The sequence below is a fragment of the Etheostoma cragini genome, chromosome 13 (genome assembly GCF_013103735.1).
Source record: "Etheostoma cragini isolate CJK2018 chromosome 13, CSU_Ecrag_1.0, whole genome shotgun sequence".
NCBI lineage: Eukaryota > Metazoa > Chordata > Actinopteri > Perciformes > Percidae > Etheostoma > Etheostoma cragini.
This window is the reverse complement of record NC_048419.1, coordinates 21,931,215-21,958,359: the sequence shown is the minus strand read 5'-3', so window position 1 is coordinate 21,958,359 and position 27,145 is coordinate 21,931,215. Positions and strand designations below refer to the sequence as shown.

Genomic DNA, 27,145 nt, shown 5'->3' with positions numbered 1-27,145 from the left:
GAGTACCGTGCATTGAAACATAACTTTTTTATGCTCTTTACAGAAAATGTGCCAAGGCCAATGATAGAAGAAACAATAAATAGCATAAGCTTTCTGACCTGAACACCATATAAGGGTTAAACATTTGTTGAAGCTAAAGTAATAACAATGATTAGAAAGACAAGATTACCAGATTATTTCTGTTAAAGTGTAATAATATAATAATAAAAAACACGGCAGTGTCCTGATAGTGGACAAAAATACAACAATAGCTTCCAGGGTGATAAATTCCCCTTATGTACTCAGATTCATAAAGGGAGGTTGTTGGTCTGACATTCCTAAACAAGTATTATAGCTGAAAAAGATACAAACAGACACTCATATACACAGTTTTTATCTCTTGCAGTTTTTGTTAGACGGGGGTCTTGCATAATGCAGGTTTAAGAAACTTTGGATGTTCTTCACCAGGAGGAGCATCATCTGGCCTGTCTGCTTCATTAACCCACCCTCTGCTCCCCATAGAGACAGGAAATAACACAGGGAGGAGGGCTGGATCCATGGAGGGGTATGAATGATGGGTGTGTGTGTGTGTGTGTGTGTGTGTGTGTGTGTGTGTGTGTGTGTGTGTGTGTGAGTGTGTGTGTGTTGTGTGTCTTTTGGGAAAGAGAAAAATGGGGCAAAAGAGCTCAGAAATGAAATGCCATAGAGATGGAGGGAGCAAATAGGTAAGAGCGGGCTAACACTTATTGCAGGTTGTGATCTTAAAGGAGAATTCCGGTCTGCTTCAATATGTAAATCTGTTTTTTTATTTTTTATTTGTAGTACTGTAAGTAGAAAGACAAAAGAAAAAAATCGGTGCCATCTACACCGAGTAATCCTCCTGCTGGAGTTAGCACCCAACAGGCTTCAACAGGGCAAGTAATAAACATGTCTTTAGCCTCTTAACATGCTTGAAATGTCAACACCAGTGCCTACCCATGTGCAGTGTTTCCTTTTAAGAGAACACAGTGAATTTGACTGCAGTAGATGTGACAAAAAGGCATAAAAGTTGTGACAATTGACTAGTGTGGACTTCACTGGAAACCAGGAAATAAACAGAGGTATGGATTACCTTTTATGCCTGTCTGTTACATCTACAGCACTCAGATTCACTGTGTTCACTTGGAAGGAATCACTGCACATGAGTAGGTACTGGTAATGACATTTTGAGCGTGTTTAGAGGCTAAAAACACGTTTGAAACTTGCCCTGTTAAAGCTGTTGGGTGCTAACTCTGGCAGGAGGCTAACACGGTGCAGGCAGCTCCTATTGGTTTTATTTTTCTCTCTAACAGTACTCCACATTTAAATAAAAAGAGCTTCATGTTGAAATCGACCGGAATTCTCCTTTAAGCCATTTGAAAATTAACGTCAAATCTAAAACTGCCATTTTACAATACTGTAAGTAAATACACAAAAGATATGTTTATCATCAACATTTCTTGATGTTAACAGCGAGCATAATCTGGGCAGCATTACGTTTCCATCAAAATGTATTTTTCAGTTTCAAATTAATAGAATATGAACATAATTTCCAGGAAACTCCTAACTATTGTAATTTGGAGGGAACTTAGGGACCTTACAGTTAACACAGGTGACTGCAGACGTTTCAACGTCAACCAGGACGGACTAATAATTTAATAAAAATCTTTTTTATAGCATTTTTTTCACTAATGTTTCATAATGTGCTGGAGGCTTATATGCAATATAAAGCAATACAACTATAAAAACTGTAATTATTTTCCTGGCACCCAGCAGCTTGTTTAACTTTTGTGAAAACTGCCTTGTCACACCTTGCACCATCCTCTGATGATTTAATTGCTGATGTCTCAAATTGATTGATGTCAAGCTTGGCTGAATTTCAAAGTACTATATTCTCAGTAAGGAATTACTCTTTTTATCAAAAACTTGCAGGTTTTCTCCACCTTCGAGGTAAATTTGTAAACAAGCCAATGTTGTACTTTTACATATGTAATACTTGCACTACTGAAAGTGGTAAAACCAGCAGAAAGATTTGTTTCATTGTTAAAGCTCTCATAAAATATCCAAATCCACCTGTCTACACTGCAGTGATATCTTCTGGCACACTCTTCTTGAACATTTTAAATGTTGCATAACAAAATGATTTCTCCAGACAGCTGACAACAAATTCTGAATGTTTCCAAACAACTGCTTCTGGCAATTTTACAGAGTAGTAGTTCAGAAGGTAACAGGTATTCCTACATGTACATTTTTTTCTTTAACTTATCCTGCTAAGTCACATAAACCCTTGCTCCCCATTCTCTTTTTCTATCTGCAATGATTTGCATTTTCAGTTTTAATGCTGACATTATGACAAATCAAAGTTAAAAAGGCTTATCATGTCTCCCACCCACTCATTCTCCTCACTCCATCCTTCCCTTCACCCCCCATCTCCTTCCTAGGTTCACTTACAGAGTCAAACATCTCATCAGTCCCAGTCATGCAGCATTGGGGGAAGGGGGGTCTTTTCTACTTTCTCCTTTAGCCATTAATGTGCATCATCATCCAATCTGTTCCCACAGGGTCATGCAAGTCAGCGGATTTACTCTGAGAGGAGGGGAGGGGGTTTAGGATTCAAGGACAATTTATTATCACCGCCAGGGTATGGAAGGACACGAAGTGGGGGCTGGATGTAGTGGTGTGCTGTGGGACGGCGGTTCAATAATATGCGTTTTGAATCTCTGACTGAGCTAAAGTGAGGAGCTGGGAAATGTCAAGGGCAACGCATAAACAAGCTGCTTTCCTGCTCGGCCTCAAAATCCACTGCAAGATGTCTCAGAAAATAAGCCTCTACGTCAGCTGTGTGAATGTGTGTTTGTGTGTATAGAGAAAGAAGAGAGCAAAATAGGGCCTTGCTTAAAATCGAATCAGTATCGAATGATTTTTGTTTTATCTTTACAGTTATCTAGAACCAAAAGCAACATTGCTGCTGGAGAAAAAAAGTGACCTTTTGTTAGAAGCCAGAAATGTTCATTTGTGTGATCAGTTTACATTGATGAATCATGGATTTTACAACCGCAGCCATATGACAGGAACTCCCAAAACAAAATCTCTGTTTATCTCTGTTTTATATATAAAAAATAAATCCATTGTCTTAGCTATTGCACATACAATGGAGTATGAAACTGTTCTTAAGAACTGAAAGTAAGAGTTCACCATTATTTTGCTAGTCCCAGTGCCACTTTTAATGCAGTAAAAATCTAGCCTACATAAGCACTGCATGTACAGTAAATAGCTCAGCAGTCTATTATTTACGATTGAGTCATCAGTTTATGGTTGTGTCTGTGGTCTTTTGCTATTTGTATAATATATTTCACAAAAATGTAATAAACTGTGAGTCAGAGCTGAGCTTACAACATCGCTCAAAGTGACCACTGAGCGGACCTCCACTGCTAACAGCTAATGACTTGTGATTCAGGATAGTCAGTCCACTTTAAAAATGTGCAGATAAAAATTGGTTCGTTCATGCACTGTAACACTTGAAACACATCCAGAGCTATTTTTTTTCGCAGATATGCTTTATATTTAATGTTTCTTGTTAAGTGGAGTCCCAGACCATTTATTTTCCGATTACACATGGAGGTTAGCCTAAGCCTTTGGATAACCTGTTTATTTCAAACAGCTGCTTTGGTTTCCTTTACCTGTTTTCATTTGCTATATAAGTGAGCAATGTGAGCTGAAAGCATAATTTGAGTAATTTTTATGGAGTTATTAAACCACCATACACAGCGGTAAAATGCCCAACTTCTTTTCATCAGCTCATCCAATCCCTCCATCTGTCCACCAACCAATGAGGGGGTGTATCTGCTATGATAAAAGTTCAGTAATTGGTCAATCATGTTGCAATGAGGGGCTCTACACTTGTAAAGCGAGTTGGAGCACAAAGACACACAGACACACAGACACACACACACACACACACACACACACACACACACACACACACTCAGAGAGTGTAAATGGCTTGCAGAGAACTGATAACTAGTAATGATTCACTCTAATAATAGTCCTATCATTGGACGCAGCAGTAGAAGCATGGGGTGAAAGGTCAATATGTGTATGTGTGTGTGTCACACACACCATGAACACAGAAAATACATGTTTCAGAATGGTTTTGTTTAAATCTTCTATTTGAAGGTATCCATCCAGCATATAGAACTTTGGAGCAATGTGTGCAATGTTTCTACAAGTAGGTCATCGTTTTGTTTGTGTTGTCCACACTGATGCAAACGGTATGTAGCAATGCACTAACAAAAGCAAAGAAGTCTACAAGCAAGCAGACATGGATGTAAAAAAATCTTCACCATTTTGACCCAATATATGCCACATATAAAAATTAAAACAATAAAACAAACCATGAAAAGCAGCAAAGATACAGAAAATGCAAGGAACTACACATACAAAACAAAACAACAGAAGATTCCAGGGGACACTTAAAACTGATGAACACGCAGGTAATTTCTGGAACACCAACAAGTCACAGCTCTATTGAGCCATCTATTCCTATAGCTCTGAGTAGTGACAACTTCATGAGCTTCTTTAACAATACAATTATAACAATTAGAGATAAAATTCATCGCCTATTGCCCTCAACTTCTAACAGTTCACCTTTAAACGCAGGACGGCTAGAAAGAACGACACCATCTGACACATACTTAGATTGCTTTTGTTATATAGACCTTCAACAATTAATGTTAAAGGTCTCTTCAGCTAAGCCATCTACCTGTCTATTAGACCCCATCCCAACGAGGATACTTAAATAAGTGTTACCTGTGGTTAACGCTTCATTACTAGATATGATCAAAATGTCTCTATTAACAGGTTACATACTGCAGTCATTTAAAGTACCTGTGATAGAACCTCTTCTGGAAACCCTTGATCCTGAGGTCTTAGCCAACTATAGACCTATATCTAATCTTCCCTTTCTCTCCATGATCCTTGAGAAGGTAGTCAGTTATGTGACTTTCTAAATAGCAATAGTTTATTTGAGTACTTACAGTCAGGATTTTGGATGCATCATAGCACAGAAACGGCACTGGCGAAAATTACTAATGGCTTTCTACCTGCTTCAGACAAAGGACTAGATCTTAGTGCTGCATTCCACACTATAGACCGTACTATCTTGTTACATAAACTGCAACATTAAGTTGGCATTAAAGGAATTATACTAAGTTGGTTTAAGTCCCATTTATCTGATCAATCTTAATTTTTTTATGTTAACAATGAATCCTCTAGGCACACTAAAGTTAGCCATGGCGTTCCACAATGCTCAGTGCTTGGACCAATTCTATTCTCCTTATATATGCTTCCTTTAGGCAGCATTATTAGGAAAAAACTCAATTACTCTTTCACTGTTATGTGGCTGACACCCAATTATACCTAATTTATATCAATCAAGCCAGACAATACCAGTCAGTTAGCTAAACTTCATTCATATAAAATCATGGATGATTGTTCTAATGTTAAATTTAGACCAAACCAAGCTTATTGTGCTGGGCTTTAAACACCTCCAAACATCAATATCTAAAGATATAGCTACCCTGGATGGCATTTACCTGTCCTTCAGCACTACTGTCAGAAATCTAGGAGTTATTTTAGATCAGGATAAATCCACTTAAAACAAATCTTCATGACATTGCCAAAATTAGTCACATGCTGTCTCAACACTATGCTGAAAAAACGTGTCAATGCCTTTGGACTATTGTAATTCCTTCCTATCCATTTGCTCAATTAAGTCCCTCAAGATTCTCCAGCTGATCCAGAATGCTCCGTCTGTTCTGACAAGAACTAAGATAATTTTTCTCCTGTATTAGCTTCTCTCCATTGGGTTCCTTTGAAATCCAGGATTAGATTTAAAATCCTTCTTCTAAACTACAAAGCTCTAAATGCACCATCATATCTATACATAAATATGGGGTAACTATGCATGGCCCATTCAATATAAACAATGGAGTTAAGCAGGGAAGCATTTTATCTCCATTTCTTTTTAATATCAATATGGATGATCAAAGCTGGTAAACAACTGTGCAACAGGCTGTATGGTTGGGAACATCATTATCAACCACCTGATGTACGCAAATGACCTGGTGATTCTTTGTCCATATAGTGCTGGCCTTCAACAGTTACTTAGGGTCTGCTTCCAATTTGTCTCAGACTTTGACATTAAGTACACTTCTTAGAAGAAGAAGATTTTCATTGCTAGAAGCATTGAGGACAATAAACTGTCATTTCCTGCTTTCTCCCTGTCTGGTATTGTCCTTAAAGTGTGTGATCAAGTCAAATATTTAGAGCACTACACAACTAATGACCTGCCTGACAATAGGGACATCTTCAGACAGTACTGTATGATGTATGCACAAGCTAATGTGCTGAAAGCATATTACTAAATTGAGTATGTGTTCAATGTCTGTGAAGCCCACACTTTTTAAAGCTTTTTGCACCCAATGTGTACTGGCCACTTGTGGAAGCACTGTAAAAAAAACAGTATGATAAAACTCAGTATGGCATATAATGATAGCATAAGGCTGTTGATGCCACGATGGAGCAGTGCAAGCCAAATGTTTGTAAGTGTGGTTAGGTTTACTTTGAGATTGTGGAACCATTAGCGTTTTAGTCTATACGCTAATAACTGATAATAACTCTTTTTATGACTTAATTCTTATTGTATTTGATTTGTTTGTCTTTTGTATGTTGTGTATTGTGCTATGGACCGTTTTTTAAAAGTATTTAAAAGTAAAATGGGAGCCAGAGCCTTCAGCTAACAGGTTCCTCTCATATGGAACCAGTTCCCAGTCTGGGTTTGGGAGGCAGACACTGTCACCACATTTAAGAGTAAACTTAAAACTCTCCTCTTTGATCAAGCTTATAGTTATGAAGTGTGGACTTGCAGCGTTTGCCTAGACTGGTGAGGGAGGGTGTGTAGATACTGACACGGCCCCCCTTATCTTCATAGTCGTCTGATTCATCTACCAACCCTTCTAGGACTAGCTCAGGTTTGCCTTGCACCTGCTCTTAATTATGCTGTAATAGTTTTACACTGTCGGGGGACGTCCTTTGACACACTGAGCTCCTCTCCTCTCTCTTTCCATCCGTGTGTATCCATGTCCTAGAAATGCTTGTTACTAGCTTAACTCTGGGGATCTAATTCCCCAAAGTCCTTGTGTTTTTTTTAGCCCAGAAGTTTTCCTTGCCCTGCAGTGCCCTGCTGTGAACCACTATTTTAAGTCATAGTTCCATTATTGTTATTGGGAATATTGCCACTATTCCTCACACCCCCAACCGGCACCGTCCGACACCACATACCAGGAGCCTGGGTCTGCCCAAGGTTTCTCCCTAAAAGGAAGTTTTTTCTTGCCACTGAAAAACTAAATGCTTGCTCTTGGGGTAATTACTTGAATTGTTGGGTCTTTGTAAATGTAGATTGTGGTCTAGACCTACTCCATCTGTAAAGTGTCTTGAGATAATTCTTTCTATGATTTGATACAATAAATAAAATTGAATTGAAACTGAAATAACACTATTATCTTAGTCATCCAATCAGGGTGTTAAAAAATATTGTTACCATAGCCTCTGGCATGTTTGATTTATTGTTAAAACAGAGATATGAAATGTTAATATTTGTTTGGCCTTTTTGTTGATAACTAGAGCTGCATCACAATAAAATGACAAAGTGAATTATGATTACATTACATTTTTGTCCTTTTTTAATTAGGTAGATACTGAAATGAAGAATGATACTGTCATCTACTTTTCAGAGTAACTGTACAAACACTGGCTGATTACACAGTGAATGTGTAAACGCTGAGTTACAACCTGTGGTGAGAATGTGTGGCAGCTGGCAATGTAGGTGCTAACATTTCTGTGAAATGATTCAATGCTGGAAATAACTGAGGAACCGTGATGACTTTCTGCAGTTGTTTGTCAAAGCTAATAAAAGCTTTAGAGAGAAAAGACAGTGATCTAACACAGGAAACCAAAAATGAAACCCGCACAAACACTAGGAGCAAGTTTGGTATTTAATGTAGTTTTACATTTTTCTCAGACTTAGAATGCATAATTAAGATCCTAAATTTGATGTCAGTGTTTAAGCATGCCTAAAAAAAAGTTAGCTTCCTTAAGAGGCTAACAAGTTCTGCTTGTGATCACCAGGTCATACCTTGGTATCTATAAACCACGTTTTTAGATTTTTTACTTTTAAACATTTTACAAAGAAATAGTTGGCTCCCCTTCATCTTTGTTGTTTTCCCAAGGATGAGGGGTTAAAAATCAAGATGTCATAGCTGGGGGCAAGGGAAAGCAAGGTCATGACTCAATCCCTCCTTCCAGTGGAGTTTGCACATGTGACCCCTCACTAATGAACAAAGCGGCTAAAGTACAAAGTCCTCGAAGGGTTTCTCTATCAATGCGCCTCGTCCATTAACACTAGAAATCTAATAACCATTAAACCAGATCGCTAATTGTTTGGCCACACCTCCTCGTTAAACTGTCCAATATGTTAATCATGTGTCTGCATGGCAAACAGAGGAGCACAGGGTCATCACAGTTCATCACCATTAATTTCCATAATATCTCATTATTTAGCTTTGATTAACTTTTGTATATAAGATAACATAGAAAGTAAACACAGTGAAGAAAAAGAAAAGTTTCATGTTTGGGCATATTGGTCACTCTCTAGCTAATTAAAATGGAAGTAGTTTCTGTCTGTCTGCCTGTCTTTAAATTTTCTACACAACCGTCATCTTATTGACCATCTCACTTAGCAGGTTTATTGCTAAGGAGCCAAGAAAGTGCCATGTTGAGTGTGAGCTCTTGACATCCATGGGACATACTATATAGTTTAGTAGTGTAATGTACACACTGTATAGTGTATTAAGAGGGGACCTGTAATAGCTGTTACACCGCTGAACAGCATGCATGGTTCAGCTTGCTCTCCGTCGGTTGCTACAGCACAGACAAAGAAAGATAGAACGGAGATGTTACGTTGTAGCAAACTAAAACATTTCAAGCTGCAGCAATATGTCCTTTTGGAATGAATGCTTTAATTCCTGGAAATAACCTGGTCCCAAATAGCTAGCTGTTGATAAAGCAAATGATAAATATAGTCTAGCATTGCTAGGGAAAGCAACAATGTCATGGCAGGTGTATTGCTCCGGACCCAAGGAAGTGCACCGTCTTGAGAAAGCTGCAAGCAGCAATACCGGAGGACACGCAATCGGCCCATTTGGAACAGACACTTTTAAACGGGCACCGCACTAGCTGAAAATAATAACCTCTTTATATTATCATCAGGTGGTGATGGCACAGCGAATATGACACATGGCTTTGGTGTGGAAGATCTGGGTTCAATTCCTGCTGCAATACATCAACCAATGTGTCCCTGAGCAAGACACTTAATCCCTAGTTGCTCCAGAGGCGTGCCACCTCTGATATATAGCAATTGTAAGTCACTTTTGATAAAAGCATCTGCTAAATGACATGTAATATTAAAGATAACTTTTCTGTGAAAATATCCTGCCTGATAATAGCATATTAACTTTCCCTTCCGTTGGTGGCTTAAAAGTTGCATCATTTGATTTGTTTCCTTTTTAAATGGAACAAGCTAAATACACAACATATTGTGTGCTTATAAAGTTTTCATTATAGAATGTGTAAGCAACACATGCAGCATTTTCCTGATGAATATAAGTCCAATATTCATTAGTTACTAGTCATTGTCTACCTGTCTGGGTAGTTTGTGTACTAGTGTGTATAAGAGTTTTCTATGCTGAACACAGCTGCGTAAAACATGCTTGATAGAAGTGGAGTCAGCATCCTAACAGCCTCAGTGACTATGCTAACAGGCTGATGTTTAGCTGGTATATTGTTTACCATGTTACCTTGATTTCATTCTGTTTTTAGTCCTTTTATGATGATGATCTTTGCGATTTAACGTGATCTCCTCAGCGTTATCCTTTCTACTTGATTTACATACCAAAGGAATCTCTTGAAATCTGAGGGGGCAGTGTTTCAGCTCCTTCCTGTCATTTCAAAATGATGGTAGCTGCTCATGAGTGTGTGAGCTGTAACAGCATCCTCCAGTTTGTGAGAAAAATTCCTGGCCAGAGTGAGTTCCTGTTAAAAACCCATCTGTGAATTCACATGACTTATTTACTGGGATGTGAGGGCAGACCTACTGCTAATTCCCTCCCACTCCCCTTTCTGTCTGTGTCAGTCTCTTAAAATATTCCGGGCGTCTCTGTCTCGCGAAGCAATTCACTTCAATCCGTTAGGCTTTCATTAGCGTTAATGTTGCATGAACAATGTTGGTATTAGCAGTTGACTGATACGGTTGTTTGAAAGGTCGACATGGACTGTGAAAGTCTGCGTTGAGGCTTTTCACCCATATTATGTGTATATTTTGCATCTTTAATGCTGCCTTTTTCATTTTCAGGGCTCAAGGTTGAATAAAACCTACATAACAAAAATTCTGAAACACTCCATATATCACATCTATTAAAAATATATAAGACATCAAGCATTATTATGTATTACATCAACAGTAAACACTGAGTTTATGTTCACATGCAGCCTTCTGGTGTGGCCAATTATGAGTTCTTTTTGATTAATTAACCAAATTGCGTTGAAATTTGGTTTTTAATGCCTAAAGATTTTAGAGATCCCTCTGTCTGTAGTGTGCGGCTTTCATGCCAAATGTTCCCCATAGCCAACACTTGAATGCATGGCATCCTACCTTTAAAAATGACAAGCTGAATTTCTATTAGATTTGCTGTGGATATGATTGTTAGAGGATAATTCTTAATGACTATCTTGACCTCATAGCGTTTCTTGTACTGTAGTGTTAAATCAGGCCCAAAATTTCCTCTTGTACACAACAGTTATAAAACACGTAGAGACAGAAGGTCATTAATTTAACTAGGCAAATTCAAACTCCCTAAAGGATTAACCATTTCAGAATCAAATGCCAACCGTGCACACAAAGTATCTCATAATCTAATTGGGATGTCCATCCCACAACAAACACAACACACGCTTCTTCAAAAGTTCAAGAGTGCTTATGGACATTTGGGTCCCACTCATACTGTTAGAATAGCAAAATCTTCAATATGTTGGTCCATCCAACTCTGTACTTTGGGGTTTGTTAAACACTGCAGCAGCAATCGTCCCCTGAACACTTATGACACAAAGGAAAAACCTCACTGGCAAAAAAAACGGTTAAAGTGTACGAGCCTGAGAGTGATTTGTAGAGGATCGCAGATTTGGAACGAGCTTGAAACTTAAAGTTGTCGCATTCTGTCTCCATCTTCAACAAAAGTTTTAAGGAAAAATTCCCTTAACATATGATAGGAGATTATTATTATTATGTAGTTTGTAGTATTTTGTCTATGTTGAGTTGATTGTGACTGGATTTTATTTTTTTCTTCTTTTTTCTCTGTTTTTGGGTCTATGGTAAATTTAGTTATTGGTTTGTATATTATCTGTTGTATGTTTATTGTTATCGGCCCCCATCCGAAAAGCTTTTAGTAGCTTATTTGGGGTTCCCCATTCCACATTGCCTATATATGATGAAATTGTGTTTATTAACAGAATGATGACCTGTGAAATGAACAAAACAAACATTTGAGGATGGAATTCTAGTTTACCACTGAACAGTGTGACAACAAAGGGATTTAAGGCCACACTGGCTTTGTTTATGGCAAATGATGCACTTGGAATAGAAAAATATAAATGATTAACACAAAGCTACTGGCATGACTTCCTGTCCTAGTTTGGATAAAATCAATCCAAACATCTTCATATCCAAAAATAGATTTCTAATTCAGTAAGATGTTGATGAGGCAGCTTCACACCCGCAATGGCTTCTGCATGTTCACCGATTACCTTTAATGATGGAGGGAATAACTCATAAAAAACGTACTGCATGTCGTTCTCTGGATTGCATTTTTTTACCTTTTCACTGTCAAGCATGGCCTGCTGACACACATCAGCTGTGTATCAATGGGCAATAGCAGAGAAATCCTTATGAGTTATTCAAAATATAGATGAGGAATTTTTGAAATGACCATGTGTTACTTTCTGGGGTGTGTCATTGAAGATTAAAAGCCATTATAGCCTTTCTGTATACAATAATATCTGGCACTCAGGTTTTACATCAGTCAACAGACTGCATTATAAAATCCCTCAATATTTAAATATTCAGCGTAAAAAAATATTCATCTTCTAGTTAATGTAGAGAAGGATAATGTTAATTTTGAGCTTCTTTTACAGATATCTGACAACAAGACCGATATTTTCAGATATTGTCAGGGGAAGTTAATTAAAAGCAATTAAAGCCATTCATTTTTTAATAGAAGGACAAACACATTCTGCCTCCCTACAAGTTAGCTTTGTGTTTTATCATTATGGTTTGAATGCTGTTTCAGACTCTTATTATTAAGGTGCAATCACTGAGCACAGTTGTGTTGGTTGTGTTGGAATGTACGCAAGTACATTTTACTCAAGAACTGTACTTAAATAGAAATTTGAGGAACTGCTACTTTACATCTCTACCCCATAATAATTCAGAGGGACATAAAGCAGTGATGGAGGGTATAGGCAGGTACAGAGTGTACCAACCTCTTTTTCTTGTGGTTTACAGTATACCCAGTTATCAGACAAAACCCCATTGGAATATATATGAGAGAATACCATCTTCCTTCTCGGTAACCTAGATCTACAGAACTACTGTAGTGGTATACCTCCCTCATCAACTACCAGTCAACCACTGAAAAAATGTACCTTTTATTTCACTTCTAATTTTACACTGACCATGTGCAATCACTTCATAAAATACAAGAAGTAAAAAAACAAGTAGTTCTCCCTGTACAAACTGCAACAGCAAAACAATACTTACATTTTCCCCACTTAATAGTATGAAACACATTCTGCATGAGTACTTCTACTTTTGATACTTTAAGTACATTTTGCTTATAATAATTAACATTATTTTAATTAAAGAACAGGTAGATTTACACTTGACCTTTTAATTCAACACTGGCAGTTGGATGTTTTTTGTAACTACATCAGCTTTTTTTAACATAATAGATTCAATCTATAAGTCTGTCTGAGGTTATTAGATTTTTTATTAGAATAAAACCCTAATAAGGGCTTTATGTGATTGCAATGCCATATACAGTACATCAAATGAAGATGTGCATAATTAGTACAGTTTAACTGCCATACTTAATGCATGTTCGGTTTTACATATTTAAGATTCAATCTGTATGTCTGTCTGAGGTTATTAGATTATCATTGGAAAAAAATGCTGCGTCAAGTGTTTAAATCATATGTGAAATTACGCTATTCACTGTATTAGAGCAGACTAGCAAGGTTGCAGACTGTTGTGCAAAGGGAAACAGACTGTGCTGTTTCTCTTGACTGCTAAGTCAACTCTTTTGTTGGAGGTCCTTGTATTTTGTCCACCACACAAACTGTGACACAAAAGGCACTTTTCATCAAAATATGTTGACTAAATTTAGCAACGTATGACTAATGTTTCACCGTTGCACATTCAGGGACAGTCGATGAGTGCTAATACAGCTGAATGTTGAAAAGTCATTTTACTTTTCAAAAAGCCATTAAAATAGCTCAGATTCTGGTCCGCATGAACAGGGTTTCTTACATTATAATGCTTACATTTGACCTTTTACCAGGCTAACTAATCCCTTTTAACCCTCTATCACCTCCTCTTCCTTGTACCTCCCCACATCTCTTCACTCCTCTATCCGCCCTCTTCCTCTCTAGTTTGCTACATTAATCTCTCATTAGCAGCCCTGCCCCCCCTCTTTTTCTCAATCCTTTCCTTCTTTTAACACCAGCCATTAGACACACACACGCATGCATGCACACACAAATTGCCAAAAGCCATGCTTATTTTTTCACCGTGCATCAGAAGGATCCTCAAACAAATGAGGGACACAGGCAGCCATTTAAAGGGCAGCACTCCAGAGCAGAAGAGCCCCTCTGAATGGAGCCAACGGAGGGAGAAATAATAGACTTGAATAGAGCTAACATACTAAACAGTCATCTTATTTGCCTGCAGACACACACAGGCATGCATAAAATACAAATGGGAGAGCGTTTTCATACTTGAAGACAGAGAAGGAAGGCATGTGTTCACGTGTAATCAGCGAAGAAAATGTAAGTTCCCCTATGCATTAGTGCATATAGGAGCACCGGCTGCTCACTATCTGGATCTGGAGTAAGTCAGAGTGCCATGCTGAATATAAATGATTCAATGCAGATTAAGATGTCAGTGTTTCAATGAAGGTGAGAGCGGGGGGGCTGCATGTAGGAGGTCAAATTAACCCCTTCCACATCCACACATCTTTAAAACCTTTGTCTGGGTGCGTGGTTCACAACAAGGTCCCGCTGTGTGAATCAACTGCAGATGAAAAGGTAGCACACACCACTGAGTCCTCTGCAGCTGCTCCAAAACATATAGATTAGGTTTGTTATTTCCATTTCTACATGTTAAAATGTCCAAATCTAATTCCATTCAATCAACGTATAATATGGAGTTCATAATGAAGGCAGGGAGATGTACTACTCACTTTCACCCACACCATTGCATTGATGACATACAGCTCTCTTACATCCTTTACCCGCTCATTAGAAGTTAATTTATTCAAGATAGAATTACCACCTTGTAGTTGTATGCCTGCACCATCCAGTCAAGTTGCAGTTTACATCCATGCCAGTCCAGAATCATACAATATATGTAGTGAAGGAATTTAATGAAAGGTACTGAGTGTATTTTTTGCATGGATACTTTCCATATATTTTTAACCCAGAAGCACAGAAGATTTATACAATGTGTGAAATCTTGTCATAATTAATTAGCATGTTAATTCACGAGTTATGGCCAAAAATACATGACACAAGGACCTTAAACTTTAACATCCAAAAATCTAATTAGTTCACTATTGAGTCAAAGTGGGCAAATTTGAAGAAATTCTTTTAAAGGGGGTTTTGAGATATCACGTTCACAAGAATAGGACGGGTAGACTGACAACCTGAAAACATAAGCGCTCTGGCCACTCTACGTGACTATGAATTACCACCCAGGGACACATACAGTGTTTTGAGTTAAATTGAATTTTTGTAATTACCAAAAGCTCGGCCTGCAGCAACATTGCTAATAATAGGTCCAACGGGACAACGGACATGAACAATCAGACAGGTTGTAAACTAGTCAACAATTTAGCCAGATTATCTTAAATCCTTTATTTGAAGTGAGCACACCTGAAATTTCGCTAATAATGCCTCATTGCACAAGAAAGCTAAGTTCATACAACCCACCAAATGCAAAGCTTATATATTTTGTATTCCTTTAAAACTTCATAATATTGGTACTGCAACTCAAACACAAATATGTCTCCTTAATGTTTCTGTATGTTATTTAAAGTGTGCTGAACAGTGATGTTAACTTTATTAGTTAATACACATCCAATACTGGATGTTGAAGTTCAGCTCAGTGTTCTTTATTAGATGTTAAACAATGGAAGAAAATGCCTGAGTCTGTCCCTCTCTGACTGTCTCCTTAAGTAAAATCAAAGGATTTCACTGCAGTCTCAACCTGTCACCAAGAAAGAAGAAAACTTCACCTTTCAATTATTTCTTTCTCATATATGCTCCTCACTTTTGTTTCACTTCAATGTGGAGAATCTGACCTAAGAAAATGATCCTGCAAAGTATTGTTGAGGTGGTATCTCTTCAGAGAGGTAATTTCCTCACGTGTGTCAGTTGCATTTAAAAATAGATGGGATATCCCAAGTTCCTAAATATAACACAAGTACCTTGGAAAGAGCGCATCAATTTTCTCATTGGTTTTCAAAGATATTTCAGTGGTGATGTTGAGAACTCGCTACTTGTACACAAGTCCCTGTCAGAAACACCTGGATGTTCTCACTGACTTTCAGTCTGAACTCCTAGGGGACATGTCCTCACATCCAAACAAATTCAGAAGTTCAAGGACTCACAGACTCTAACAGTCACTCCGACTCTGACTGTCCGGAAGTTCAGCATGTTACCAGCAATGGCACCTTGACAGCAAAGCAGAGATCCATGAAATGATCAACACGCTCCCTAAGTGTTTCATAACCAGACAGGCTGCTGTTTTGGGATTTTACTTACATGTACAGTGAGAAACAAAGGACTTTCTGTTTAATAGGAAAAAATGCACAGGCAGACTGAAATCTGCACCCAGTGTCTTTGCATGCCTCATTTTGAGCATTCTGGAAATAATTTCCGTTTCTGTAAAATACTGATCTAAGTGATGCATCATGCAGCATTTGTAGGTGACATAAGGACATAAGGCAACAAAAAACATTTCACTCCCCACAGCTGATCTTCCTCCAGGCCAGTCAGTAACAAATGTGCCACTCTTTTGACCTGATGGCCTCTTTCAAAATGCCAAATAGCTGATGACATAAGATGCAGCTTTTTTCCATTGTCACAAAATTTGATAATTGTGTCAGAGATATTGTGTGCAGACAACTAAATGTAATGAAATGAAACCAAATGGATGGATAGAGACCAATTAGACTCTTCTTCTCACCAGAAGTACATTTAAATTAAGACACAGGTAGTAAATAAACACATGCATTATTAACTATGCGATATGTATGTCATTAAATCTGTCATCACAAAATACGCCTCTGGTGTACAGCTGAATTTTATTGCCTTTTCAAGTCTTGCTCTAACGGATATGGCTGATGATATTGTGTATTTTTCTTATTGCCAACCAATCCCATGAAAATACCAAAACCAACAGATATTCTGTTTCCTATTCTGTCCAAGTCCGTTTGCTGAAAAAACGGATACAAAATTTCTAAAAATGCAAGTATATTTTTTAAAGCAGCAGGTCATTGCAATTTTTTTACTCAAACAGGAGTATGATGTGCATTTGTTGGGGACTATTTACAGCAGTGGATTAATACACATTTGGTGTTCATGGTCATTAAGGATCCCAGTGCAACGATGGTGTGACTCATTGATGTTCAACAATCATAAAAAAACAGTAAGAACAATTTATAATGTAATCAGCCATATCCTTTAACATCACTGTATTTAGTGTCAACACGACATGGGGGGACCGTATGCTTCTATGAAAAAAAGACACTCTGGCAAACTATGTGTTTATCCATCTACTGTACTTATTTTTGAAACGAAGGCTGTGTAGCGCTTTGTCAGTGTCCCAATAAAAACAAACAATGTGCAATGGAGACAGACTTGGCGAATAAATCATGACGTTTGACACTGTTTTAATTACATAATTGTGTCCCCTTCTTCTGCAATGTTTTAATAGCACCTGATTGGAAAATTAGCACCGGCAGCTGTTTATCTTGATTATTTTAACTTCAAAACAATGTGTACATAATAGTATTAAAAGGGAAAGCAAATTGACCTGTTTTTTTGGTGATGTTCTCAAAATTCAGATATAATTTGTGTTACATTTGGACATACACCTGAGTAGTCTTGCATTTGAACGATGCCTGAATTACAGAGTTGCTCTCAGTTTAGTTTATTTCAATACAAAGAACTTTTTTGGGGGGAAACTGAGCGAAGTATAGTGTTCTAACAGATTAATGTCTAATATTAAAGGATCTAGTTATTTACATATCTTGGAATATTTCCTTTGTTGGCAGAAGCCCAATTTTACCACATAGTGTTGAGTACCACGAATTAATTCTCAGCCTGTGGGAGACATTAAATTCCACCACTGTGACAAATGACTTGACCACGGTCTCACTTGTTAATGATAATTATACCAAGGTGTCACAATTAACTTGCTACTTATATATTTTTTTGCTGGGTGAACAATCAACAGTAGAACCTTGTTAAAGTTGTGAGATAACCAACTAAATAAAAGGTTATTAGTAACTTCATATCATAAAGACCACACAGTTAATCAGAAAAATTAAACAGAATTGATCAGTGTCTGGGTCTACAGAATGAGCATCAATGACAATGGGGAACATACAACATTTGTCCCCGTCCTCCCACCAATTGTCCCCATCAGCCTTCCTGAAAGCAGCATGCTGCCGAGCCCCTAAATGGCCTAATCTCTCCTCGCAAATTAGCTCCGTCACTCATCTCCCCTTTTCAAACACATGCTATGCCCTTAAACATCACATAGTAACAATGCCTATTCATAACCATTATCTCAGGGCCCCTGTTGTTGGAGCGAAACAGGAGACGAAAAGCAAAAAGAATAAAAAGCAGTGGGAAATGTAAAATGGGGAGTGAAGCAAGCGATGCCGAATTCCCCGCTGGCCCTGAGCTATCAGGGCCATTGATTGGCTCATGTAATTCTGCTTTTGGCTTGGCCAATCAATGCACTGCAGACTTGCTTCCTGTGACTGTGCAGCCATTAGACTAGAGGTGAAAAATCCCATAGTTTCTTCTGTTTCTGGAACTATACGGTCCCTATACGGAACTATACCCATCCACACACTCCTCTATTATAGGACACCTGCTGCTCTCATCTCATTGCCCCGGCCATTGAGAGCTCCTTTAACAGCCGGTTATCTGTCTCACTGCCTCATTTCAGTGTCTGTATTGACGGGCTGGACACAAAATGCCTGTTTCGACGATGGTGTAAACTTGCAAGTAAATTACAGGGGAAATACAAAAGGATTATTGAAAAAAGAGGTCTCAGATACTGCAACCCTGGTCTCTTATTATGAGAGAGAAGCTACATTTGTGCATAGTATTTCAAATAGTTTAAGTAGCCCATGAAAGATACTCAAGCACTGAGTATAAGTTTGGATCTAGATCATTACGTTTATGTATAGGTTTCCTTTAAATTTAAACACACACTGTATATTCAGTCTTTTTTAAACTAAGTTCACATTAATATTCATGCTCTTTCAGTACACTGTTTATATATACTGCAACTGCATATTTATGTGTGCATATGAACTGGATATCAACCTGCAAATGTTTTAATTGCTCATCATATATTCTATTTTTGCGCTCATAACCCACTTTTCTAATTTTTCCCTGCATTATTCTATCCGCTTCTGGCTCATTTCCACAGTGAGATCAATAGTGAGATTTATGTACTGTAATTTTATCTTAGAGGTCATTACTAGGCAAAACCTTACAGATACATTGTTTTTAACAACTATTGAACTGAATGTTTACTGTACATCAGCATGGTTTCAAGGTTTCCAATGATCTCACCAGAGAAAAGCTTATATAATAATGTTGCAGAAGAAAACTAGACTTTTCGTTTACTGCAATGGTGCAGAGGAAAATGTCTAAATGAGTTTAAACGGACAGGTTCATAAAATATTTTTTGGATTTAGTGCAACTTGCACCTTCGGAGGATATCCTTATCTCTAGCGTTTGTCCGAGAGTCCATAAATCCGTTAAGAAATCATAGAAAAACAGGAACTGCTAAATCTGCATCCTTTTAATGGTGCTAATTTACCAAAATGTAACTATGGATAACCCTGTAGTGTACACACACACACAAACACACACACACAAACAAACAAACAAACAAACACACTCTCAATTACCAAACACACATAACAGCACTTCATTCTCTGCTTAATTTAGCCATTGATTTTTCTAACACCAGATCACACAACAGATAGTAGAAGACATCAGGCTGCAGTGTTTTATGGCCTTTCTCGAACCCCCACCCCCCACACACACACACATACACATTCACATACACACGGGATCATTACTAAAACAAATCACTGCCTACTAGTGTTTGGAGATATAACCATGGCAGTATGTGAGATTGTTGATTGTGTGTGTGTGTGTGTGTGTGTGTGTGTGTGTGTGTGTGTGTGTGTGTGTGTGTGTGTGTGTGTGCTTACAGCTGCTGTCCCTTTCAGTGTGTGCAGCTTTGCTTAAATCAGATGTGAGCCAACAGACACTCACAGGCGCAGCTGTACTGTCACATCACACGCATGCACACTGGCTGTTACCAAAACCTCCACTGACTACTTGTGTTTCTTATTTTTAGCTATGCTGTCTGATCCCAGATTACAGAAATTCAAGAAATATTTCACAAATTTTTAATGAATGCTCTCTTTTTAGAAAAGAAATGAAAATATCTATCTTATGTCTGTGCATAAAGCGCATAGCTGGAGTCTACATGTGAATAGCCTAGCTTAGCATAAAGGCTAGAAGCATTGGAAAACAACAAGTCGGGCTCTGTTCAAAGTTCAACTATATACCTAATAACACATCCAAAGTTGAATAATTAATGTGTTTGTGGTTTCAGAGGACGTTACATGCCTCCAGCTTCTTACTACAAAATAATTTTGAACCATTTCTTTGATTTCATTACAATGTTGTTATTACCAATTGGAATGACAGTGAAATCAAGACCCTGATTGTACTGGAAATGAATTATTCCTAAAAAGCCAATATTGTCCATACATCAGATCGGCTCAGACCCCGGTTACCTCACACACAGGAAGACTCATTTTCCTGTTCTATTGCAATCAAAACACACTAATGCACATACACAACAGGAAACAATGTGACAGACTTACAGGCGTTGGTGACAGCGAAGCTGTTGGCCGTCTCAATGTTGTCCACATGAGGCACCAGGTTGAACGGGGCCTCCGAGGCGTTTGGGCTGGTGTTGTGCAGGAAGATTGCCAAACGAAAGGCAGTGTACTCCTGATCAGTGTTTCTGATAAACAGGCCTCCTAAACAGACAGGGAGAAACACAAGTCTGACGAGGAAGCGAAGAAGCACACCAGAAAATAATGCACTCTATCTCACCAGTATGTTTAATCTTAAGACAGATAGTTCAACTATTTCTGATTAGTACAAAAACATGAATCAAGTGAAATAAAGGCAGAAAATTCCATACAAAAAAGATTTTCACTGAATAGGAAATAGGGTGGGCAAAGAAGTGTTGTTGAGTTAGCATTACTGTACACTAGAAGATTTCAGTTTCAGAGAATAAAACAATGTAATTTGAATACATGTTTTGTGAGGAAGGATCCCAAACTAAAGATCACAGTGAAATTATACTATTCCTCCACTGCTGAGGGCCACCTGGAGCCTCATCAAACGGTCCGGTTCAGAGAAGTAGAATTGGACTTTTCCAAGTTTGTCATAGTTCCATATTGAACAAAGAAGGTCAACCTGCTGGGGGCACTGGAGTAACAATCAGGTTAAGTCATTCGGATACATCCTCTGGGGATGATGAATGTCTTTACCAAATGTTGTGCCAATCAACCCATTAGACGTCAAGAAATTATAATGGATAGGTGAAAACTTTGACCTGCTGTTGGAACTCGAGGAAACGTTCATGGGCGTCATTATCACGTGCGGTGAATGGATAACTGTAGCAAATTTAATGGCAATCCATCAAATAGTTATTTAGATTTTTTCCATCTGGACCAAAGTGGTGGAACAACACACAAAACCTCTATGGTTAATATAACTACCTTGTTAAAGTTGGGGAAGGATTATGAGCAAGGTTACAGGAAACCAAGGTCCTTGTAAGGTTAAAGATGCGGTAGGTAAGACTTATAAAACTAACTTTCTGTCATAGTTGCTCAAACCCTGATGTTTGAGTTGAACTACATTAAGCAGGTAAATAAAAAAAATAGAAAATCCAGCTACCAGGGGCAGGGGGTCTAATCATTTGGGCTTCAGTAGAAAGGGGTGGGGGAGACTGAGAAATTGTCAATGTTCAAATCCTACCTAAAGCCACTAAGGTCCCATGGCATTAAAAATTTCACTTTATGAGGTTCTTTAACATTAGTATGTGTTCCCCCAGCCTGCCTATGGTCCCCCAGGGGCTAGAAATGGTGATAGTGTAAACCGAGACCTGGGTATCCTGCTCGGCCTTTGAGAAAATGAAAGCTCAGATGGGCCAATCTAGAATCTCCCCTCTCCCTTTTTTACCTCCCCTTTCTCTGCTTTGCCTGCCCAGAGAATTTGGCCCACCCATGAGAGAGCGATATCATGGCTTTCAAATGAACAAAGTGGCAGTTGGTCAAGGCCAACCCCCCTACACTCTTACTCTCAAAGCTACAGACTCAGAAATGGAACATACTGAGGAAAGCTCATTGTGGGACTGGCTCTAGTGGCTGTAATTCTGCACCAAGGCTGAATTTTGGGAAATAGACTTCACATATGGTAATAGTAGACCACTAAGGTCTATATAAAAGCATCCAAAGAGCACCATGACATGGGTCCTTGAATATTAGTCATATTCAGGCATTTGAACAAACGTCTGCCATTTTTCTTGTGAGGACAACTTCAACATAAGGTTTTAAAAGCTTTTACCAAATGTCTATTGGGGTTTTATTGTATTATGTGTATTGGTGTTTTAATAGCTGTGGTAGGAGAGGAAGATCTATCATATTAAAGGTGGCACAGCTGACTGGACATTATATATGAAATATAATAAAAGTCTGATATTGGTCTGGTATATCACCATTGCTGACAACACAGTGTTAATCCTACAGTATAGCAACTCACAACTCTTTAAGCAACCATGCGCTTTGCAACAATGTAGGATACAGTGGGATTAGCATGTTAATCACCTTGATTTCATATAAATGCAAAAATAATAAGTGATATAATATTCCATGAATACCTTTCTGGATCAACACAGATTTCCATTCCGTTTTTTATGCATGAGCAGCTCAAGTGTCCAGATCAGTTTGGCATCAGCTCTTGGTTTCTTTATTCTTTTTTTACATTACAGCCTTCTTCAGCCTATGTAGATCTTGATTGTGCTGTTCATGGTTGCGCAAATGTCAGTGGTGTTTTAGGTCTGAAGAAAGTTAAAAATCTAACTTAAGGCTATATTTCTTGGAATGAGACAGTATAAATGTCATTTAAAGCAAAATGCCAGCATGTTCTTTATATGGCTGACCTCTTTAAAAAAGGTAAGATTTAGAATATTTTACTACTTTATGATGCCCACTCATGTAAATCCTTTCCATCTTTCTGCAATAGAGTCATAGTTAGAAAAAGCACTGGAGCAGCTATAATTTCCACTGGGATGGTTTCATGTACCATTGACTCTCACAAATGCTCACAGGAGGTGTTAATTCTGGATAAAAAAAAATCATCTTGGCAACCGATCAGTAAGAATGCCCTTTATATATTTCAAATTTGGAAGTTTCTTGATGCTGACTAAAAGAGAAGAAAAATCTAGCTTTAACCTAAATCCCACCTATTTAGCTACAACTTTCCCTTCTGCTAGAGGTTACACTAAATAAGATTCAGTACAGAAGTACACACTGCAGGGGCCCAAGACTTTGAAGTCTATAAATGCCATATGGTTTGCTAACAACAACACTCTTGTGGCTCCAAAGAGCCTGTTTGATTTTGAGACTATTTCCATCTGGTATATGGATGATGACATCCTATCACAGGCCTTTGAATTTACACCTGCTATAATAAGTAATCTCAACACCTCAGCTCACATTATGATCAGATCGACATATGCAAGTTAGGCGGGCAGAGTTGGCCAACTTGCCAAAAAACAAGATCTGTCTCAGGCCTATTTCACACACATACACACACACACACACACAGGTATTTTAGAAAACTGGAATTTTCCCTTGTTTGTTCTTAAAATAAAATCATGTCCACACAAGCACTGTTTAAAAAAATCTCCATTCAAATAAAAACACAATTAGAGCGCTTTCAAGATCATGCCCGACCAACAGGCAATATAACACATAACCCTAAAGCCAACAAAAAACGGGTGGCTACCTGGTTGCAAGGGCGCATCCGTCCTTCCACAGCACATTTTGACAACCCTGTTCCTCAGTATAGTGGAAGGGTAACTGTACATTTAAGTGTAAACATGTGAAAAGTCCTGCAGTTTGAACGACTACGGCTGGAAGATATGACAATTACATTGTCAAGACAACATAAAAATGTCCATCGTACGTATTTTCTAAATTTTTTGACGCAATGTCAACAAACCAGTATCTTAAGATAGTAACAGGAGAAGCTTTCCTTTACTAGCCTGGGAAAACCCTGATGAACTCTCAGAATATTTGAAATTTGCTCTGCAAGTCCATCTGGGCAAGAGCCCATTCCAGCCCATTTCCAGTTTTCCCAACATTTCCCAAAAACTCGAGGCATCAATCACGACCATTGAGGCGGGCTTTACACAATGACGATAGCGCAGCAAAGGCGCTCAGCTTTTTGTTTACATTCAACATGACGGCCACTGAAGCACAGCAACCTGTTGATGCCGCTGTTGCTGCTACGTCACCTGGATCGTTGGTCTGATTGGTTGAAGGACTATCCAATTGCGCCTAGAGGCATTTGAGCGGCGTCCGTTGGTGACGCCCCGTCGGAAAGGAGCTGTGAATGAACCTTCGTCAGACCCACTTTCACGACTTAAAAGGGTCTGGTGTCAACCAGGCTAGGAGGTTACATCTGGGTAAGGAGTATTCTCAATGGAGATCACATCCATGTATGGTCTTGCAATGTATTCTGCATGGATTTAGATCTGCATTAACATGTGTTTTTCCTTATCCAGATACGACATACCGATCACCACTTAATACCGGGTGAAACTGGAGTCTGCAAGTGTGGTTATGTAAATTATATCAGTTAGAGAAGAAGAATCTAACAATACCAGAGTTTAAATCCACACACACACACACACACACACACACACACACACAGAGAGATGGACGGTTTACTCAGATGATGTTGGGATCTTCTGACGAGAGCTTCAGGATCCTGTTAATCCTTACAGACTTCTGAAATACCTTTAGATGTTGCATGAAATTTACTTTGAGGGTGATATCAAACAGTGTGCTTTGCAAACATTAAGACTCTTGGTCATTGTTATGATTATTCTAAGAGTATGTTTTTCTGGATGCTATTGATTGATGGACTTCCTGTTGAGGATGTCTCCCCTGTCCTCTATGTAAGACAGAAACTACAGCAAATGAATAAATAATAAGGGTGGATATATAATAAATTCTCAGGATCTGTCTTTATGAGTAGCATTGGTGTCAGAGTTGATCTGTGGCAGTTGTGAAGCATGTTTGCTATGACTGTATTTGTGCCCTTGTTTCTGTTCTGCAGGCATGTGTACACAGCAAATTCCACACTGCTAATAAGTGTTGATTTTTCAGTGACAATTTTCTGAAGCTGACGAGTGTTGAAGGGAGATAGGTTTGCCCTCTCTGAGAAGTGATGAAGCTCTGTGATGGCAGTTCAAATTATACAAAGTGTCAATTGAAGTCTGGTGGGAGAGGAAACACTGGCACATTTCTCTCACTCCCAGAGTTCGTTTACAGGGTTGAGAGGACAACTATGACGACACTGGTTTTAAATCAACGTTTCTTGTCATTGGCACCAATGCTGTTCTGTAACAGCCTCTGACCTCTGACCCTACCTCTGACCTCTCCTGAAGGGCCCGGGATTTGGGTATAACGCTGATATAAAAGGCCAAGGGGAATCATTTGAACAGCTTGTCATTTTTCATCAGCCTGACTGGTGCTGATGGGCCTCGGCTCACGTGCTACAAGCAGGGGTTCAGAGGAGGGCAAAGCCACAAAAAGGTTTTTATTTAATTCAGGAGACAAGGTTTTGACACCATCATCAGGATAAAGAAACAGTTCAATTTGTGAAAATTTGTGATACAAAAAGCATGAATGACTGCTTTTCTGATAATTGATTTTTTTGGGGAGGGTTGTGATGATCACCAACTGGAGGTCACAGTTTGCCCTTCTTCACATCGCCTGCCTTTAAATCAACAAAGTCAATCTGCCTGCTAGCGAAATGCAAACTGAATGCACCACATTTTGATTCATCCCACGACTTTAAAGTGAATTGAAACATGGAGATGTTTAAAAATAAAAGTGTCCAGCTGGGAAAAGAGGAACAGAGAAGCTGTAAGGTCTATGGGACCGTGGCAGAGGTTTATTGGGGGTCTGCGAGAGTGTTAACAGCAGTCAATGTACAGGCAGTCGGCATGGGGCATACACACACACACACACACACACACACACACACTTTGCTGCTCTGATCTGCTGCAGTGGCGGAGTGCACTGGGATACACTCTAGCCTGCAGATACAAAGCACATTAGGTGTGTGTGTGTGTGTACACAGCACCAACAGAGGAAAGAACCCTGTCTGTATGTGGTGTTTCAGAGAATACCAATTTAAAAAAAAAAAAACTGCGGAAGGAAATCAACAATTTCCACTTTGAGTAGTGATGAGTTGTTACATGGCAGGGAAGAGGCAGCAGACAGGACGTCCACACAGTCATTCACATGATTCATTTGTGGTTGGAATTAACAGTAAGGCTCACACACTCACCGATCTGAACACTGCTCGGGAAAGCACCCATTGTCAGTCCCCAAAAGCCAGAGAATATCAACAGAAACCAGTCGCGAGAAGAAATCCTCATTTTGTTTCGGTTATAAACTGATGAGAGACATCGAGCAGGTTTAATGAACACCCCCGGGGCAAAAGCACTATCCCAGGGTAAAAACGAATGAAGACAAAAAAAAATGAAATGCCCGTTAAATATCCATGTCGTCTTTGGATGGCTTTTTCTTGGATATCCCCCCTCAGTGCCACTCGTTTGTACCGTCAAACTGCGTCCGTCCGGCGCTGGAGATTTTGCGCACAACCCACCAAGATGAGGCGGGGGGGGAGGGGGGGGGGGAGCATCAGCCAGCGGCGGCCAGTGCGTCTGGATGCGGCTCAACTCACATCACAGCTATAACACACATGCGCCTTTTACCCGACTGGGGCAGGCAGGAGGGGCGACAGTCAGTCAGTCAGTCAGCGCGGCACCGAGCCTCGGAAAACACAGCTCATCTAACAGCAAAACTTCCAGATCTGCTGATGCGATACTACACAGTGAACGTCTGCGATGAATGAATACTGACAAGAGATGTTTAGTTACAGTGTGACACATTATTACAGATAGCTCTTTTTGCATGTGAAGATACTTGTTCTTAACTCTAACATAAATATCACTGTCCTCTTCGTGCTCAAATCATTTTGCATTTAAGCCTTTTTAAGACGCTATTTAAAATAGGATCACAATGAACATGTTACAACCCATACTAAAGGTTTGTTTTCT

At 38.9% G+C, this 27,145-nt stretch overlaps 1 protein-coding gene and 1 long non-coding RNA gene across 4 annotated transcripts in view; both read right to left on the bottom strand.

Annotated features, from left to right (window-relative positions):
* The window catches only part of LOC117955240, a 9,785-nt gene extending 2,608 nt beyond the window's left edge, over window positions 1-7,177 (bottom strand). Inside the window, exons 1-2 of the long non-coding RNA XR_004658994.1 lie at window positions 6,969-7,177; window positions 2,104-2,107 (exon numbers count right to left, since the gene is read on the bottom strand). This is a non-coding gene — a long non-coding RNA (uncharacterized LOC117955240). The remainder of the gene's footprint in view (window positions 1-2,103; window positions 2,108-6,968) is intronic.
* Window positions 1-26,819, bottom strand: part of gria4b (glutamate receptor, ionotropic, AMPA 4b) — a 113,475-nt gene extending 86,656 nt beyond the window's left edge. Inside the window, exons 1-2 of one of the 3 annotated variants that reach the window (XM_034889566.1) lie at window positions 26,371-26,819; window positions 20,595-20,753 (exon numbers count right to left, since the gene is read on the bottom strand). In XM_034889566.1, the coding sequence (XP_034745457.1) occupies window positions 20,595-20,753; window positions 26,371-26,461 (250 nt within the window). In that variant the 5' untranslated portion in view covers window positions 26,462-26,819. The remainder of the gene's footprint in view (window positions 1-20,594; window positions 20,754-26,370) is intronic. The other 2 variants (XM_034889567.1, XM_034889565.1) reach the window with 2 other exon arrangements.
* Window positions 26,820-27,145: the final 326 nt, after the last annotated feature.